This window comes from Cherax quadricarinatus, chromosome 86, assembly GCF_038502225.1.
Source record: "Cherax quadricarinatus isolate ZL_2023a chromosome 86, ASM3850222v1, whole genome shotgun sequence".
NCBI classification, from domain to species: Eukaryota; Metazoa; Arthropoda; class Malacostraca; order Decapoda; family Parastacidae; genus Cherax; species Cherax quadricarinatus.
In genome coordinates, this window is record NC_091377.1 from 15,911,245 (window position 1) to 15,927,848 (window position 16,604).

General features: G+C 42.1%; 1 protein-coding gene across 2 annotated transcripts in view; it reads right to left on the bottom strand.

The window, feature by feature from the left end:
• Positions 1–16,604, bottom strand: part of LOC128703068 (cytochrome P450 4C1-like) — an 87,937-nt gene that overhangs the window by 45,223 nt on the left and 26,110 nt on the right. For both annotated transcript variants that reach the window (XM_070103665.1, XM_070103666.1), the window contains exons 2-4: positions 15,714–15,839; positions 4,041–4,122; positions 3,666–3,769 (exon numbers count right to left, since the gene is read on the bottom strand). In XM_070103665.1, the coding sequence (XP_069959766.1) occupies positions 3,666–3,769; positions 4,041–4,122; positions 15,714–15,830 (303 nt within the window). In that variant the 5' untranslated portion in view covers positions 15,831–15,839. The remainder of the gene's footprint in view (positions 1–3,665; positions 3,770–4,040; positions 4,123–15,713; positions 15,840–16,604) is intronic.

Below are 16,604 nucleotides of genomic sequence, written 5' to 3' on the forward strand. Positions count from 1 at the left end.
GATATGGTGACATTTCTTATCAGATCATCATTGTTAGTGAAGATGAGGTCTAGTGTATTCTCCAGTCTAGTAGGCTCTATTATTTGCTGGTTTAAATTGAATTTTGTGCAGAGATTTAAAAGCTCGTGTGAGTGTGAGTTTTCATCAGAGCTGCCTCCTGGTGTTATTACTGCAACAATATTATTTGCTATATTCCTCCATTTTAGGTGCCTTAAGTTGAAATCCCCCAGGAGCAAGATGTTGGGTGCAGGAGCTGGAAGATTTTCCAGACAGTGGTCAATTTTTAACAGCTGTTCCTGGAATTGCTGGGATGTTGCATCCGGAGGCTTGTAGACTACCACAATGACTAGGTTTTGGTTCTCGACCTTTACTGCTAAAACTTCCACTACGTCATTTGAGGCATTAAGCAGTTCTGTGCAAACAAGTGACTCTGCAATGTACAGGCCAACCCCCCCCCTTTTGCCTGTTCACTCTGTCACATCTGTATAGGTTGTAACCTGGGATCCATATTTCGTTGTCCAAGTGATCCTTTATGTGGGTCTCAGTGAAAGCCGTGAACATTGCCTTTGCCTCTGCAAGCAGTCCACGGATGAAAGGTATTTTGTTGTTTATTGCTGGCTTTAGACCCTGTATATTTGCAAAGAAGAATGTTATCGGACTGGTGGTATTGTTGGTACTGGGGGGGGATTTTTTTTCCGGCATTAGTATCTGTATCTGTTGGTTTGGAGTGGAGGCCATCGACTGTGGTTCCACTCCAGGAATGACTGGATTTGGTGTACGATTTCTGCCATTTCCTGCCAGTTTTTTTTCCTTCCTGGCACTAAAAAACCTCTCCCTCTTGAGTGGCTGTGGCTACCCAGGTTTTCCCATGGCCTGGATGTTTTGTATCTTTTTGTCCCCTTTAGATGGTATGCCTGGCAATTTAAGTTATAGCACAGTCTTTCCTGTACTGAAGAGGTACACATTTCAGGGTGAAAAAGCTTACAGGAAGGGAGTTTGCATTTTCCTGTTGTCATATGGGCATGACATTTTCTAGGGTGGTCATAGTTGCATGTCCCATCTGTTTTTCCAGATTTCCCATGCCAGCAGATACCAAGTGCATAGTATGTGCACAGGCTTGGTTTCCGTTTGCCTTGGGTTTCTGTGACTGTATTCCCTGTTGGTGCATGTTTCCCTGTCTTATTCCTATCCTCCTTAGCACCAACAATGGAGCTCCCACCAGTTGTTTTTGGTAATTTATCCTCACTATTGCTATTGGAGTCCTCTTGTTTGCTATTTCCTGCGGTATTTCTGGTTTGCAATATTGGTTTTATCTTATCTTTGACTACACTTGTTTCCCTACTATGGCTCCTGTCCTCTATGAGGTCATTTATATGTATTCCTTCCTGCGTATAATTCCCGACTACCTGGACAAAATCTCCAGCTTCACCATTACTGTCTACCAGGACAGTATCTCCAGCTTCACCATTTCTGTCTCCCAGGACAGCACCTCCAGCTTCACCATTACTGTCTCCCAGGACAGTATCTCCAGCTTCACCATTACTGTCTCCCAGGACAGCACCTCCAGCTTCACCATTACTGTCTCCCAGGACAGCACTATCAGCCCTACATTTACTGACTACCAAGACATCACCTCCAGCCTTAAATAACACAGTAAGCCTAAATATTAAATAACACAGTAAGCCTAAATATTAAATAACACAGTAAGCCTAAATATTAAATAACACAGTAAGCCTAAATATTAAATAACACTGAAAGCCTAAATATTAAATAACACAGTAAGCCTAAATATTAAATAACACAGTAAGCCTAAATATTAAATAACACAGTAAGCCTAAATATTAAATAACACAGTAAGCCTAAATATTAAATAACACTGAAAGCCTAAATATTAAATAACACTGAAAGCCTAAATATTAAATAACACTGAAAGCCTAAATATTAAATAACACTGAAAGCCTTAATATTAAATAACACTGAAAGACTAAATATTAAATAACACTGAAAGCCTTAATATTAAATAACACTGAAAGACTAAATATTAAATAACACTGAAAGCCTAAATATTAAATAACACTGAAAGACTAAATATTAAATAACACTGAAAGCCTTAATATTAAATAACACTGAAAGACTAAATATTAAATAACACTGAAAGCCTTAATATTAAATAACACTGAAAGACTAAATATTAAATAACACTGAAAGCCTAAATATTAAATAACACTGAAAGACTAAATATTAAATAACACTGAAAGCCTTAATATTAAATAACACTGAAAGACTAAATATTAAATAACACTGAAAGCCTTAATATTAAATAACACTGAAAGACTAAATATTAAATAACACTGAAAGCCTAAATATTAAATAACACTGAAAGCCTAAATATTAAATAACACTGAAAGACTAAATATTAAATAACACTGAAAGACTAAATATTAAATAACACTGAAAGCCTTAATATTAAATAACACTGAAAGACTAAATATTAAATAACACTGAAAGCCTAAATATTAAATAACACTGAAAGACTAAATATTAAATAACACTGAAAGACTAAATATTAAATAACACTGAAAGACTAAATATTAAATAACACTGAAAGCCTAAATATTAAATAACACTGAAAGACTAAATATTAAATAACACTGAAAGCCTTAATATTAAATAACACTGAAAGACTAAATATTAAATAACACAGTAAGCCTAAATATTAAATAACACTGAAAGACTAAATATTAAATAACACTGAAAGCCTTAATATTAAATAACACTGAAAGACTAAATATTAAATAACACAGTAAGCCTAAATATTAAATAACACAGTAAGCCTAAATATTAAATAACACAGTAAGCCTAAATATTAAATAACACAGTAAGCCTAAATATTAAATAACTTAATTTCTCGGAGTTGACAATGTCATTATTCATTATTAATTATAGGCGCCCAAGTCAGGATTACAAATAAAAAAAAATCTGAATTTATCTGCTTATTTATTAATGTGATGAAAAAAAACCATACCCCCGGCCGGGATTGAACCCGCGGTCAGAGAGTCTCAAAACTCCAGCCCGTCGCGTTAGCCACTAGACCAGCTAGCCACAATAAGATTCATCCAACTAGGTGTTTGCAATCGTGTCATTACGATTTCTTGAGTCATGTTGACGGCAGTGAAGGTACTTGAGCTAGAGTTCGTCACGGCCACGCTAGCTGGAGATTCGTCTGTAAAAACTTGCATTTGTGGTCACAGAGGTGCCTATGCTAACCTTCCTATGGTGTAGAAATATACCTAGTTGGATGAATCTTATTGTGGCTAGCTGGTCTAGTGGCTAACGCGACGGGCTGGAGTTTTGAGACTCTATGACCGCGGGTTCAACCCCGGCCGGGGTATGGTTTATTTGCAATCGTGTCATTACGATTTCTTGAGTAATGTGATGAAGACATAATCGAAAATCAATTATGATAATAAGTCATAATAATTTCCAGTTTTATTAAATATATAACAAAATTATCCAACAGTCATAACACTGTTAATTTGAACCTTTAAAAACATTATGAAAACTGAAAAAAAATAGTTGTAACAACTGGAAATTTAAAACATGTAGTTGGGACCTTGATCAACCTGTTTCTGTTATCAAAGTTAATTAAGTGTCGCTTCACTTACCTCCACAGCTGTGGCACTGCTAATTAAACAGTAAGGAGTGTACATGGTCCAGAACCTGGCAACTTCCCCACTCTCAGCCACTTTCAGAAGTCTCTGGAACAGTTCTGCCAGACACAACATATATTTCCCTCAGATATTTATAATTCGTAAATATAAATTCCCTAAGATAACAACTATTTTGCTCCTCGTTTGAGTATAAAATATATTTTTTCCTCATGAAACAAACTAGAGATCTCTTCAAGTTCAGGAAAATATCCAATTACATGTATTGTTATATATTTTCTTCAAATTCAGTCAGGCGATAGAATGATAATAATGGTAGTTAAGTCAAAGAAGGAACTTAGGAAAGAGAGCATTTCTCTGAGAGTATCTTACCTGGAGGATCCACATTGAGGTACAGTGCGTTACCCAGCACCGGAAATCCTCGAGGTCCTGGAAGCTGATACAGCAGCCACACCTGCACACCACCAAGAGTTATTAGATGTGCTTATCTTAGCAACAATTTAAATGGGATGTGCTAACGTTACAAGGGTGATCTAGTACCTGGGGAACTGGAAGCAATCAGATTTGGTCCAGCAAAAAGGATTATAGCCATTTTAAAAACGTTTTAATTAATGTCCATGATGTTACAACGTTCATTTACACCGAGTACGTTACATCCTGTGACATCATTCCCAGCGAGTTACAGACACAACAAGGAATGAAGATAACCTATCATAGCTTGGAGGAAGAATTATGTTTCTGCTTATTTGTTGTGAAGGTTGCAGAGTTGTGACTGTGGATGGTGTACCGAGGAATGGAAACAAAAATTTATGAAAGTAAAAAAGAAGAAACAAACCAGTGAAAAACAAAATAAATTGTTCATTATTTATAGTGTAGAGGACAATATTCTTTATAGTGTAGAGGACAACATTCTTTATAGTGTAGAGGACAACATTCTTTATAGTGTAGAGGACAATATTCTTTATAGTGTAGAGGACAACATTCTTTATAGTGTAGAGGACAACATTCTTTATAGTGTAGAGGACAACATTCTTTATAGTGTAGAGGACAATATTCTTTATAGTGTAGAGGACAATATTCTTTATAGTGTAGAGGACAATATTCTTTATAGTGTAGAGGACAATATTCTTTATAGTGTAGAGGACAACATTCTTTATAGTGTAGAGGACAACATTCTTTATAGTGTAGAGGACAACATTCTTTATAGTGTAGAGGACAATATTCTTTACAGTGTAGAGGACAATATTCTTTATAGTGTAGAGGACAATATTCTTTATAGTGTAGAGGACAATATTCTTTATAGTGTAGAGGACAATATTCTTTACAGTGTAGAGGACAATATTCTTTATAGTGTAGAGGACAATATTCTTTATAGTGTAGAGGACAATATTCTTTACAGTGTAGAGTATAACATTCTTTACAGTGTAGAGTATAACATTCTTTACAGTGTAGAGTATAACATTCTTTACAGTGTAGAGTATAACATTCTTTACAGTGTAGAGTATAACATTCTTTACAGTGTAGAGTATAACATTCTTTACAGTGTAGAGTATAACATTCTTTACAGTGTAGAGGATAACAAGTCTAAACATAAATATGATTTCAGATCAGAGACAAGAAAGGAAGTCGATACCTAGAGTATACCTGGAGAGGATTCTGGGGGTCAACGCCCCCGCGGCCAGGTCTGTGACCAGGCCTCATGTTGGATCAGGGCCTGATCAACCAGGCTGTTACTGTTAGCCACACAAATTGATGTACAAACCACAGCCCAGCTGATCAGGTACTGACTTTAGGTACCTGTCCAAAGCCTTCGTGAAGACAGCCAGGGATCTATTCATAATCCCTCTTATGTATGCTGGGAGGCAGTTGAACAGTCTTGAGTTCCTGACACTTATTGTGTTGTCTCTTAACGTGCTAGTGGCGCCCCTGCTTTTCATTAGGGGGATGTTGCATCGTCTGCCGAGTCTTTTGCTTTCATAGGGAGTTATTTCCGTGAGCAGATTTGGTACTAGTCCCTCTAGGATTTTCCAAGTGTATATAATCGTGTAACTTTCCCGCCTGCGTTCCAGGGAATACAGGTTGAGGAACTTTAAGCGTTCCCAGTGACTCAGGTGTTTTATTGCACTGCCGTGAAGGTTCTCTGTACATTTTCTAGATCAGCAATTTCACTTGCCTTGAAAGGTACTGTTAGTGTGCAGCAATATTCCAGCCTAGATAGAACAAGCGACCTGAAGAGCGTCATCATGGGCTTGGCATCCCTAGTTTTGAAGGTTCTCATTATCCATCCTGTCATTTTTCTAGCAGATGCGATTGATACAATGTCTGATATGAGGATGAGGAACAGGACGGCTCCCCGTGGCCTGGTGGCTAAAGCTCTTGCTTCACACGGCGAGTGTCCGGGTTCGATTCACGGCGAGGGCAGAAACATTGGCCGTGTTTCTTTACACTGGTTGTCTAAGTTCCCTTTCAGTAAAATGGGTGTTAGTCGACTGATGTGGGTCGCATTCCGAGACAAAACTGACCTAATTTGTCCGAAATGCTTTGCATAACAAGCGGCTTTCTATGTAGCAGTATGTCACTGATGTCAGCTAGGACTGTATACCTTGTACATGTACTTGTAGAATTAAAAATATTATTAGTAGTAGTTCTGTGTCTTGTGGAACAGAGCTTTTCACAGTAGCCGCCTCAGACTTTACTCTGTTTACTACTACTCTTTGTGTTCTATTTGTTAGGAAATTATAGATCTATCTACCAACTTTCCTGTTATTCCTTTATCACACATTTTTCGTGCTGTTACACTATGGTCACACTTGTCAAAGGCTGTGTATACCGCATCTGTGTTTTGTTTGTCTTCTAGAGCATTCAGGACCTTGTCATAGTGTCCAGCAGTTGGGACAGACAGGAGCAACCTGCTCTAAACCCTGTAACCCTGGGTTGTGTAACTGATGAGTATCTAGATGAGTGGCGATCTTACTTTCTAGAACCCATTCAGAGATTTTTATGATATGGGATGTTATGGCTATCGGTCTGTAGTTCTTTGCTATTGCTTTACTTCCACGTTTGTGAGTGGGACTATGTCTGGTGTTTTTAGCAGCTGTGGGACGACCCCTGTGTCCATGCTCCCACTCCATGACAGGGGCTTCTTGCAGTTCTTGATGAACACGGAGCTCCATGAGTCTGGGCCTGGGGCAGAGTGCATGGGCATGTCATTAATCTCCTTCTCGAAGTCATGTGGTGTTAGGGTAATATCAGATAGGTTTGAATCTACCAAATTCTGAGTCTCGCTCATTAAAAATTCATTTAGATCTTCGACTCTCAATCTGGCTAGCAGCTCGCTATAAACTGAGTCATACTGGGAAATATTTTGGTTTTCTTCAATTTCATTTATGGCTTTTAATTCTTCCTGCTTTTCTTGTCTCCTATAAGATTCCTTCAGCTTAAATTCGATGTTTGCCATTTCTCTGCCCATTACCTCCTTTCCTATTACTGACATATTGGTTTTTTTTAGCCGCTCTGTTATTCTTCGCCTTTGCCTGTGTAGGGAGCGCCTCTCCCTTTCTAGTTTACATCTTCTCTTCCATTTCCTTAAAGGAATATGCTCTATGCATAACTCGAGTGCCACAGAGTTAATTTTTTCTAGACATAGGTTGGGATCAGTGTTGCTTAGGCTATCTTTCCAGTTTGTGTATCATTTAGGACCTGGGTGACTTGGTCCCACCTTATGTTTTTGTTATTTAAGTTGAATTTGGTGAAGGTTCCCTCGTGACTGATCATATTTTGTTGGTCTGGGGCTCCACGCATACATGTCTGAACCTCTGTTATGCTGTGATCTGAGTATATTGTTTTTGATATGGTAATATATCGCATCCGATCATCATTGTTAGTGAAGATGAGGTCCAGTGTATTCTCCAATCTTGTTGGCTCTGTTATTTGCTGGATTAAGGTGAATTTGGTGCAGAGATTTAGAAGCTACATTCCTCCATTTTAGGTGCCTTAGATTGAAATTTTCCAGGAGCAAGATGTTTGGGGCAGAAGCTGGAAGATTTTCCAGACAGTGGTCGATTTTCAAAAGCTGTTTCTGGAATTGTTGGGAAGTTGCATCCGGAGGCTTGTATGCAACCACATTGACCAGGTTTTGGTTCTCGATCTTTATTGCCAAAACATCAATGGCATCATTTGAGGTGTTTAGTAGTTCCGAGCATATCAGTGACTGACGCACAGGCCAACCCCCCCCCCCCCCCCGCCTTCCCCACCCGTTTTACCTGTTCACTCTGTCGCATCTATATTGGTTATAACCCGGGATCCATATTTCATTGTCATAGTGATCCTGGGTCTCTGCGAAAACCACGAACATTGCGTTTGACTCTGTAAGCAGTCCACGGATAAAAGTTATTTTCTTGCTCGTTGCTGGCTGTAGACCCTGTATATTTGCAAAGACGAATATCGTCGTATGGATGGTATGTGGGGGAAAGGCTTTTTTACCTGGCACTAATATCTGTTGGTTTGGAGTGGAGGCCACCGACTGCGACTCCTCTCCAGAAGTGATTCGAGTTGGTTTACGATTTCTGTAATTTCCTGCCAGCTTTTTTTCCTTCCTGGTGCTAAGAAACCTCTCTCTCTGGAGTGGCTGTGACTACCCAGGTTGTTCCATGGTCTGGATGTTCTGTGACTTCTTGTACCCTTTAGGTGGTGTGCCTGGTAATGTAAGGTATAACACTGTCTTTCCTGAACTGAAGAGTGACACATTTCAGGGTGGAAAAGACTGCTGGAAGGAAGGTTGCAGTCTCCTGTTGTCACATGGGCACGACATTTTCTAGGGCAGTCAGAGTCGCACGTCCCATCCGTCTTTCCAGATATTCCATGCCTGCAAATACCTAAGTCATAGAAAGTACATAAGTTTGATTTCTATTTGCCTTGGTTCTTCGTGATTGCATTCCCTACTTGTACTAACAATGGCGCCTTCACCGGTATTTTCTGTTAATTTATCTTCACTATCCCTTGGGTCGTCATCCCAGTGTTTACTGTCTCCAGGTGACAGGTGAATAAAATTACAAAACTGTGGAAAACTTAATAAAATACGAAAGAATAATACAAAATAAAATAGTGAAAATGTAAAGCTGATAAATGAAATAGAAGGAATGAAAGGAAAGGAAGAAATTTTATCTAGAAATCAGTATTACTGATTCCATTAAAATTTATCTGAAGTCACTACAGACACAATGATAATTATTACAACAGTTTAGTTAAGAGAAGTACTTGATAACAGGAGGCAATGAGGGAGGTATGTGTACATATTCCTCAAGCTGCGGGGGGAGATGAAGATAATGACGATAAAATTGATGACGATGACTTTATATGGATCACTGATCATAGAATATTAGTAGCCAAGGAGAACACAGGAAACTAAGCTGTCTGGCTGATGTCCATTGGGACAGTTTTAGTTCCTCTCACAGGATGAGGTAAATGAGATGTAATAAAGCTTCAAACGAAGACAAAAATAAGTTAGAGAGGACGTGAGTGCCACTCATAGGCACTCCACAAGAGTGCCTCTGAGTGACGTTGCTAGGGCACACCCCCCATCCCTTACGACGCCACTGGTGCCACTGATATCATAAGTACATTGCGTAATAAGTTTAGGTAAAAAGGTCTTAACATTACTGTAACTTAATCGATCTAGTGAGAAGAAAATTAGTAATAAAGATAGAATTACCGTCAATATGCCGGGTATAAGCACACATTAGCAACTAATGTGACATTTTAATGTAAGAGTAACAGGTGGTACAGTACTAGCTGGATAAAGGTAAGAATTTCTTACTCAACATTGATATCAACTAACGTAGGTATGTTGTGGTGTTAGTTAACACTTGTTAAGATCAACTTTATTATGCTAGTCCTTCCTGAGCCTATTATTCGGGCACGAAATGTGTAACAAAACTTCTGGATGTTGTTCTTGCTGAGACAACCTGTGACACACACATTGTTCCTGCTGAGACAACCTGTGACACACACATTGTTCCTGCTGAGACAACCTGTGACACACACATTGTTCCTGCTGAGACAACCTGTGACACACGTTGTTCCTGCTGAGACAAACTGTGACACACGTTGTTCCTGCTGAGACAACCTGTGACACACGTTGTTCCTGCTGAGACAACCTGTGACACACACATTGTTCCTACTGAGACAACCTGTGACACACACATTGTTCCTGCTGAGACAACCTGTGACACACACATTGTTCCTGCTGAGACAACCCGTGACACACACGTTGTTCCTGCTGAGACAACCCGTGACACACACGTTGTTCCTGCTGAGACAACCCGTGACACACACATTGTTCCTGCTGAGACAACCTGTGACACACACATTGTTCCTGCTGAGACAACCCGTGACACACACATTGTTCCTGCTGAGACAACCCGTGACACACACATTGTTCCTGCTGAGACAACCTGTGACACACACATTGTTCCTGCTGAGACAACCTGTGACACACACATTGTTCCTGCTGAGACAACCCGTGACACACACATTGTTCCTGCTGAGACAACCTGTGACACACACATTGTTCCTGCTGAGACAACCTGTGACACACACATTGTTCCTGCTGAGACAACCTGTGACACACACATTGTTCCTGCTGAGACAACCCGTGACACACACATTGTTCCTGCTGAGACAACCTGTGACACACACAGTGTTCCTGCTGAGACAACCTGTGTCACATTGTTCCTGCTGAGACAACCTGTGACACACACATTGTTCCTGCTGAGACAACCTGTGACACACACATTGTTCCTGCTGAGACAACCTGTGACACACACATTGTTCCTGCTGAGACAACCTGTGACACACACATTGTTCCTGCTGAGACAACCCGTGACACACACATTGTTCCTGCTGAGACAACCTGTGACACACACATTGTTCCTGCTGAGACAACCTGTGACACACACATTGTTCCTGCTGAGACAACCTGTGACACACACATTGTTCCTGCTGAGACAACCCGTGACACACACATTGTTCCTGCTGAGACAACCTGTGACACACACATTGTTCCTGCTGAGACAACCCGTGACACACACATTGTTCCTGCTGAGACAACCTGTGACACACACATTGTTCCTGCTGAGACAACCTGTGACACACACATTGTTCCTGCTGAGACAACCTGTGACACACACATTGTTCCTGCTGAGACAACCCGTGACACACACATTGTTCCTGCTGAGACAACCTGTGACACACACATTGTTCCTGCTGAGACAACCTGTGACACACACATTGTTCCTGCTGAGACAACCCGTGACACACACATTGTTCCTGCTGAGACAACCTGTGACACACACATTGTTCCTGCTGAGACAACCTGTGACACACACATTGTTCCTGCTGAGACAACCTGTGACACACACATTGTTCCTGCTGAGACAACCTGTGACACACACATTGTTCCTGCTGAGACAACCTGTGACACACACATTGTTCCTGCTGAGACAACCTGTGACACACACATTGTTCCTGCTGAGACAACCCGTGACACACACATTGTTCCTGCTGAGACAACCTGTGACACACACATTGTTCCTGCTGAGACAACCCGTGACACACACATTGTTCTTGCTGAGACAACCTGTGACACACACATTGTTCCTGCTGAGACAACCTGTGACACACACATTGTTCCTGCTGAGACAACCTGTGACACACACATTGTTCCTGCTGAGACAACCTGTGACACACACATTGTTCCTGCTGAGACAACCTGTGACACACACATTGTTCCTGCTGAGACAACCTGTGACACACACATTGTTCCTGCTGAGACAACCTGTGACACACACATTGTTCCTGCTGAGACAACCTGTGACACACACATTGTTCCTGCTGAGACAACCTGTGACACACACATTGTTCCTGCTGAGACAACCTGTGACACACACATTGTTCCTGCTGAGACAACCTGTGACACACACATTGTTCCTGCTGAGACAACCTGTGACACACACATTGTTCCTGCTGAGACAACCCGTGACACACACATTGTTCCTGCTGAGACAACCCGTGACACACTGTTCCTGCTGAGACAACCCGTGACACACACATTGTTCCTGCTGAGACAACCCGTGACACACACATTGTTCCTGCTGAGACAACCCGTGACACACACACTGTTCCTGCTGAGACAACCCGTGACACACACGTCCTCACAGTGTATGTTGAAAAATAGAACGGGAAACTAAAATATTTATTAACTAATTAATACTCTTGTTTCCTCTTATGAGTTTTGTAGACATATTCGGCAGGAATATCGCAATGACGTATTTTGTTGCTCATTAGGGGGATTACCAATAGACTCCTGGCTGTATTCAAAACCGCTGGCTGTCTTCAAGACTCCTGGCTGTCTTCAAGACTCCTGGCTGTCTTCAAGACTCCTGGCTGTCTTCAAGACTACTGGTTGTCTTCAAGACTACTGGTTGTCTTCAAGACTACTGGTTGTCTTCAAGACTACTGGCTGTCTTCAAGACTACTGGCTGTCTTCAAGACTACTGGCTGTCTTCAAGACTACTGGCTGTCTTCAAGACTACTGGCTGTCTTCAAGACTACTGGCTGTCTTCAAGACTACTGGCTGTCTTCAAGACTACTGGCTGTCTTCAAGACTCCTGGCTGTCTTCAAGACTACTGGCTGTCTTCAAGACTACTGGCTGTCTTCAAGACTACTGGCTGTCTTCAAGACTACTGGCTGTCTTCAAGACTACTGGCTGTCTTCAAGACTACTGGCTGTCTTCAAGACTACTGGCTGTCTTCAAGACTACTGGCTGTCTTCAAGACTACTGGCTGTCTTCAAGACTACTGGCTGTCTTCAAGACTACTGGCTGTCTTCAAGACTCCTGGCTGTCTTCAAGACTACTGGCTGTCTTCAAGACTACTGGTTGTCTTCAAGACTACTGGCTGTCTTCAAGACTACTGGCTGTCTTCAAGACTACTGGTTGTCTTCAAGACTACTGGTTGTCTTCAAGACTACTGGCTGTCTTCAAGACTACTGGTTGTCTTCAAGACTACTGGCTGTCTTCAAGACTACTGGCTGTCTTCAAGACTACTGGTTGTCTTCAAGACTACTGGCTGTCTTCAAGACTACTGGTTGTCTTCAAGACTCCTGGTTGTCTTCAAGACTACTGGTTGTCTTCAAGACTCCTGGCTGTCTTCAAGACTCCTGGCTGTCTTCAAGACTCCTGGCTGTCTTCAAGACTCCTGGCTGTCTTCAAGACTCCTGGCTGTCTTCAAGACTCCTGGCTGTCTTCAAGACTCCTGGCTGTCTTCAAGACCCCTGGCTGTTTTCAAGACCCCTGGCTGTCTTCAAGACTCCTGGCCGTCTTCAAGATCCCTGGCTGTCTTCAAGACTCCTGGTTGTCTTCAAGACCCCTGCCTGTCTTCAAGACTCCTGGCTGTCTCCAAGACCCCTGGCTGTCTTCAAGACTCCTGGCTGTCTTCAAGACTCCTGGCTGTCTTCAAGACTCCTGGCTGTATTCAAAACCGCTGGCTGTCGTCAAAACTCCTGGCTGTCTTCAAGACTAATGGCTGTCTTCAAGACTCCTGGCTGTCTTCAAGACTCTTGGCTGTCTTCAAGACTCCTGGCTGTCTTCAAGACTCCTGGCTGTCTTCAAGACTCCTGGCTGTCTTCAAGACTCCTGGCTGTCTTCAAGACTCCTGGCTGTCTTCAAGACTCCTGGCTGTCTTCAAGACTCCTGGCTGTCTTCAAGACTCCTGGCTGTCTTCAAGACTCCTGGCTGTCTTCAAGACTCCTGGCTGTCTTCAAGACCCCTGGCTGTTTTCAAGACCCCTGGCTGTCTTCAAGACTCCTGGCCGTCTTCAAGATCCCTGGCTGTCTTCAAGACTCCTGGTTGTCTTCAAGACCCCTGGCTGTCTTCAAGACTCCTGGCTGTCTCCAAGACCCCTGGCTGTCTTCAAGACTCCTGGCTGTCTTCAAGACTCCTGGCTGTCTTCAAGACTCCTGGCTGTCTTCAAGACCCCCGGCTGTCTCCAAGACCCCTGGCTGTCTCCAAGACCCCTGGCTGTCTTCAAGACTCCTGGCTGTCTTCAAGACTCCTGGCTGTCTTCAAGACTCCTGGCTGTCTTCAAGACCCCCGGCTGTCTTCAAGACTCCTGACTGTCTTCAAGACTCCTGGCTGTCTTCAAGACCCCAGGCTGTCTTCAAGACCCCTGGCTGTCTTCAAGACTCATGACTGTCTTCAAGACCCCTGGCTGTCTTCAAAACTCCTGGCTGTCTTCAAGACCCCTGGCTGTCTTCAAGACTCCTGGCTGTCTTCAGTACTCCTGGCTGTCTTCAAGACTCCTGGCTGTCTTCAAGACCCCTGGCTGTCTTCAAGACCCCTGGCTGTCTTCAAGATTCCTGGCTGTCTTCAATATCCCTGGCTGTCTTCAAGACTCCTGGCTGTCTTCAAGACCCCTAGCTGTCTTCAAGACTCCTGGCTGTCTTCAAGACCCCTGGCTGGCCTGATTGATCAGACCCTGATCCACCTCGAGGCCTAATCTCTTTAACAAAAGTGGACAAGCACATAATGGTTTAAAACAAAAATAAAATCACTTCTCGAACACCAGTCTTGGAAAATAGTAAATCAAAGCAATATGAACTTAGCCTAACGTCACTATTTAAAGAATATTTTTAGCACAATATTCAGAAAGTCTGAATGAGAAGCAACGTAGGCACAACCTTGAACATGTATTAATAACAACGACATCATAAGTCCACCAAACAGAATCTAAAATGTTAACTACAGCCCAACACAGTACTGAATATTTACTACCAGTACATGTACAAGGTATACAAGTACATGTACAAGGTATACAAGTACATGTACAAGGTATACAAGTACATGTACAAGGTATACAAGTACATGTACAAGGTATACAAGTACATGTACAAGGTATACAAGTACATGTACAAGGTATACAAGTACATGTACAAGGTATACAAGTACATGTACAAGACTGACTGTTATTTATTTGTTCACTTGGCACACAACTGCCTGGTGGCTACAGCTCCCGCTTCACACACGGAGGGCCCGGGTTCGATTCCCGGCGGGTGGAAACATTTCGACACGTTTCCTTACACCTGTTGTCCTGTTCACCTAGCAGCAAATAGGTACGTGGGTGTTAGTCGACTGGTGTGGGTCGCATCCTGGGGGACAAGATTAAGGACCCCAATGGAAATAAGTTAGACAGTCCTCGATGACGCACTGACTTTCTTGGGTTATCCTGGGTGGCTAACCCTCCGGGGTTAAAAATCCGAACGAAATCTTATCTTATCTTATCTTATCTTGTCACAGTACAGACACATGTGAGTGAGGATACCAGAGGTTCTCAGAGGCTAATTCAACAACTGACATGGTTACCAGAAGCTAAGTTCATGCTGGACGTAAAGTTCACATGACATAATCTCTGAAAGCTCAAGTACACAGTGATATATAGTGTAAGGAATGTGTGTGAGGTCACATTGTGACCACAAATCCAGGTTAAGCTGGCGTGATGTAGTAGTTAGAACACTGAGTCTCCTAATTTCATGACTGTCTTGCAATGAGTTCGATTCCTGTCCATTCTCCTTATTGTTTACTATCATTTTACTATGGCTTTGCAAGTCATTAACAATGCTTTTGAGAAAACAAGTTAGAGCTTGCCAGAGCCGAGTTAGTGTGTGAGATTCTTCTGTAAAACCTCTCTGGTGTACAGAAATATACTAAATTGTATGAATCTTATTAGACCGACATGGGGTAGTGGTTATAGTAGCTTGCTAAGTTTTGGACTGGCTTGATATGGGTTAGAATCTGTTCATTCTCACTTGCTCTCAGAAACTAGGTGAGAGGAACACTTCGCCTCAGCCAACCCTCGTATCCTACACAACTCTGCAGTCATTTTTTGCGGTATGTAGGTTAAAGTAAAAGGTTGATGTCCACAAAACGCTTACGGTAGGTTTAACAGCTTATATGAATCCTGTCGTACCTGTTCCTAAACATGTGCACTCACCTTATGCTGCCATTTGAAGAGTCTCACAAGAGTGTAAATGATCGATGCCGTGATGACCAAAAAGGTGACCACGTTTGCTTTCTCCCACTCAAGTGTTTCATTCCTCAGCCACGACATGACAACCTCCTGTACACAGAAAACGAACCTAAGTTAGTGTTTAGGTTTGAAGTCTATCGATTGAAGGTAATAATTATGTCTGTGTAAGAACAACGTGTGTACACTTAAACGTTGGGAAATTCAACTTTTATTTCTTTGTCAATTGCACTAGAAAGATTTTTTTTATTAGAGAAACACTCAGACAGGGCAAGAGAAAGTCAGGGTAATAAACACCCAGACAAGGCAACAGAAAGTCAGGGTAACAAACACCCAGACAAGGCAACAGAAAGTCAGGGTAATAAACACCCAGACAAGGCAACAGAAAGTCAGGGTAACAAACACCCAGACAAGGCAACAGAAAGTCAGGGTAATAAACACCCAGACAAGGCAACAGAAAGTCAGGGTAACAAACACCCAGACAAGGCAACAGAAAGTCAGGGTAACAAACACCCAGACAAGGCAACAGAAAGGCAGGGTAATAAACACCCAGACAAGGCAACAGAAAGTCAGGGTAACAAACACCCAGACAAGGCAACAGAAAGTCAGGGTAATAAACACCCAGACAAGGCAACAGAAAGTCAGGGTAACAAACACCCAGACAAGGCAACAGAAAGGCAGGGTAATAAACACCCAGACAAGGCAACAGAAAGGCAGGGTAATAAACACCCAGACAAGGCAACAGAAAGGCAGGGTAATAAACACCCAGACAAGGCAACAGAAAGGCAGGGTAATAAACACCCAGACAAGGCAACAGAAAGGCAGGGTAATAAACACCCAGACAAGGCAACAGAAAGG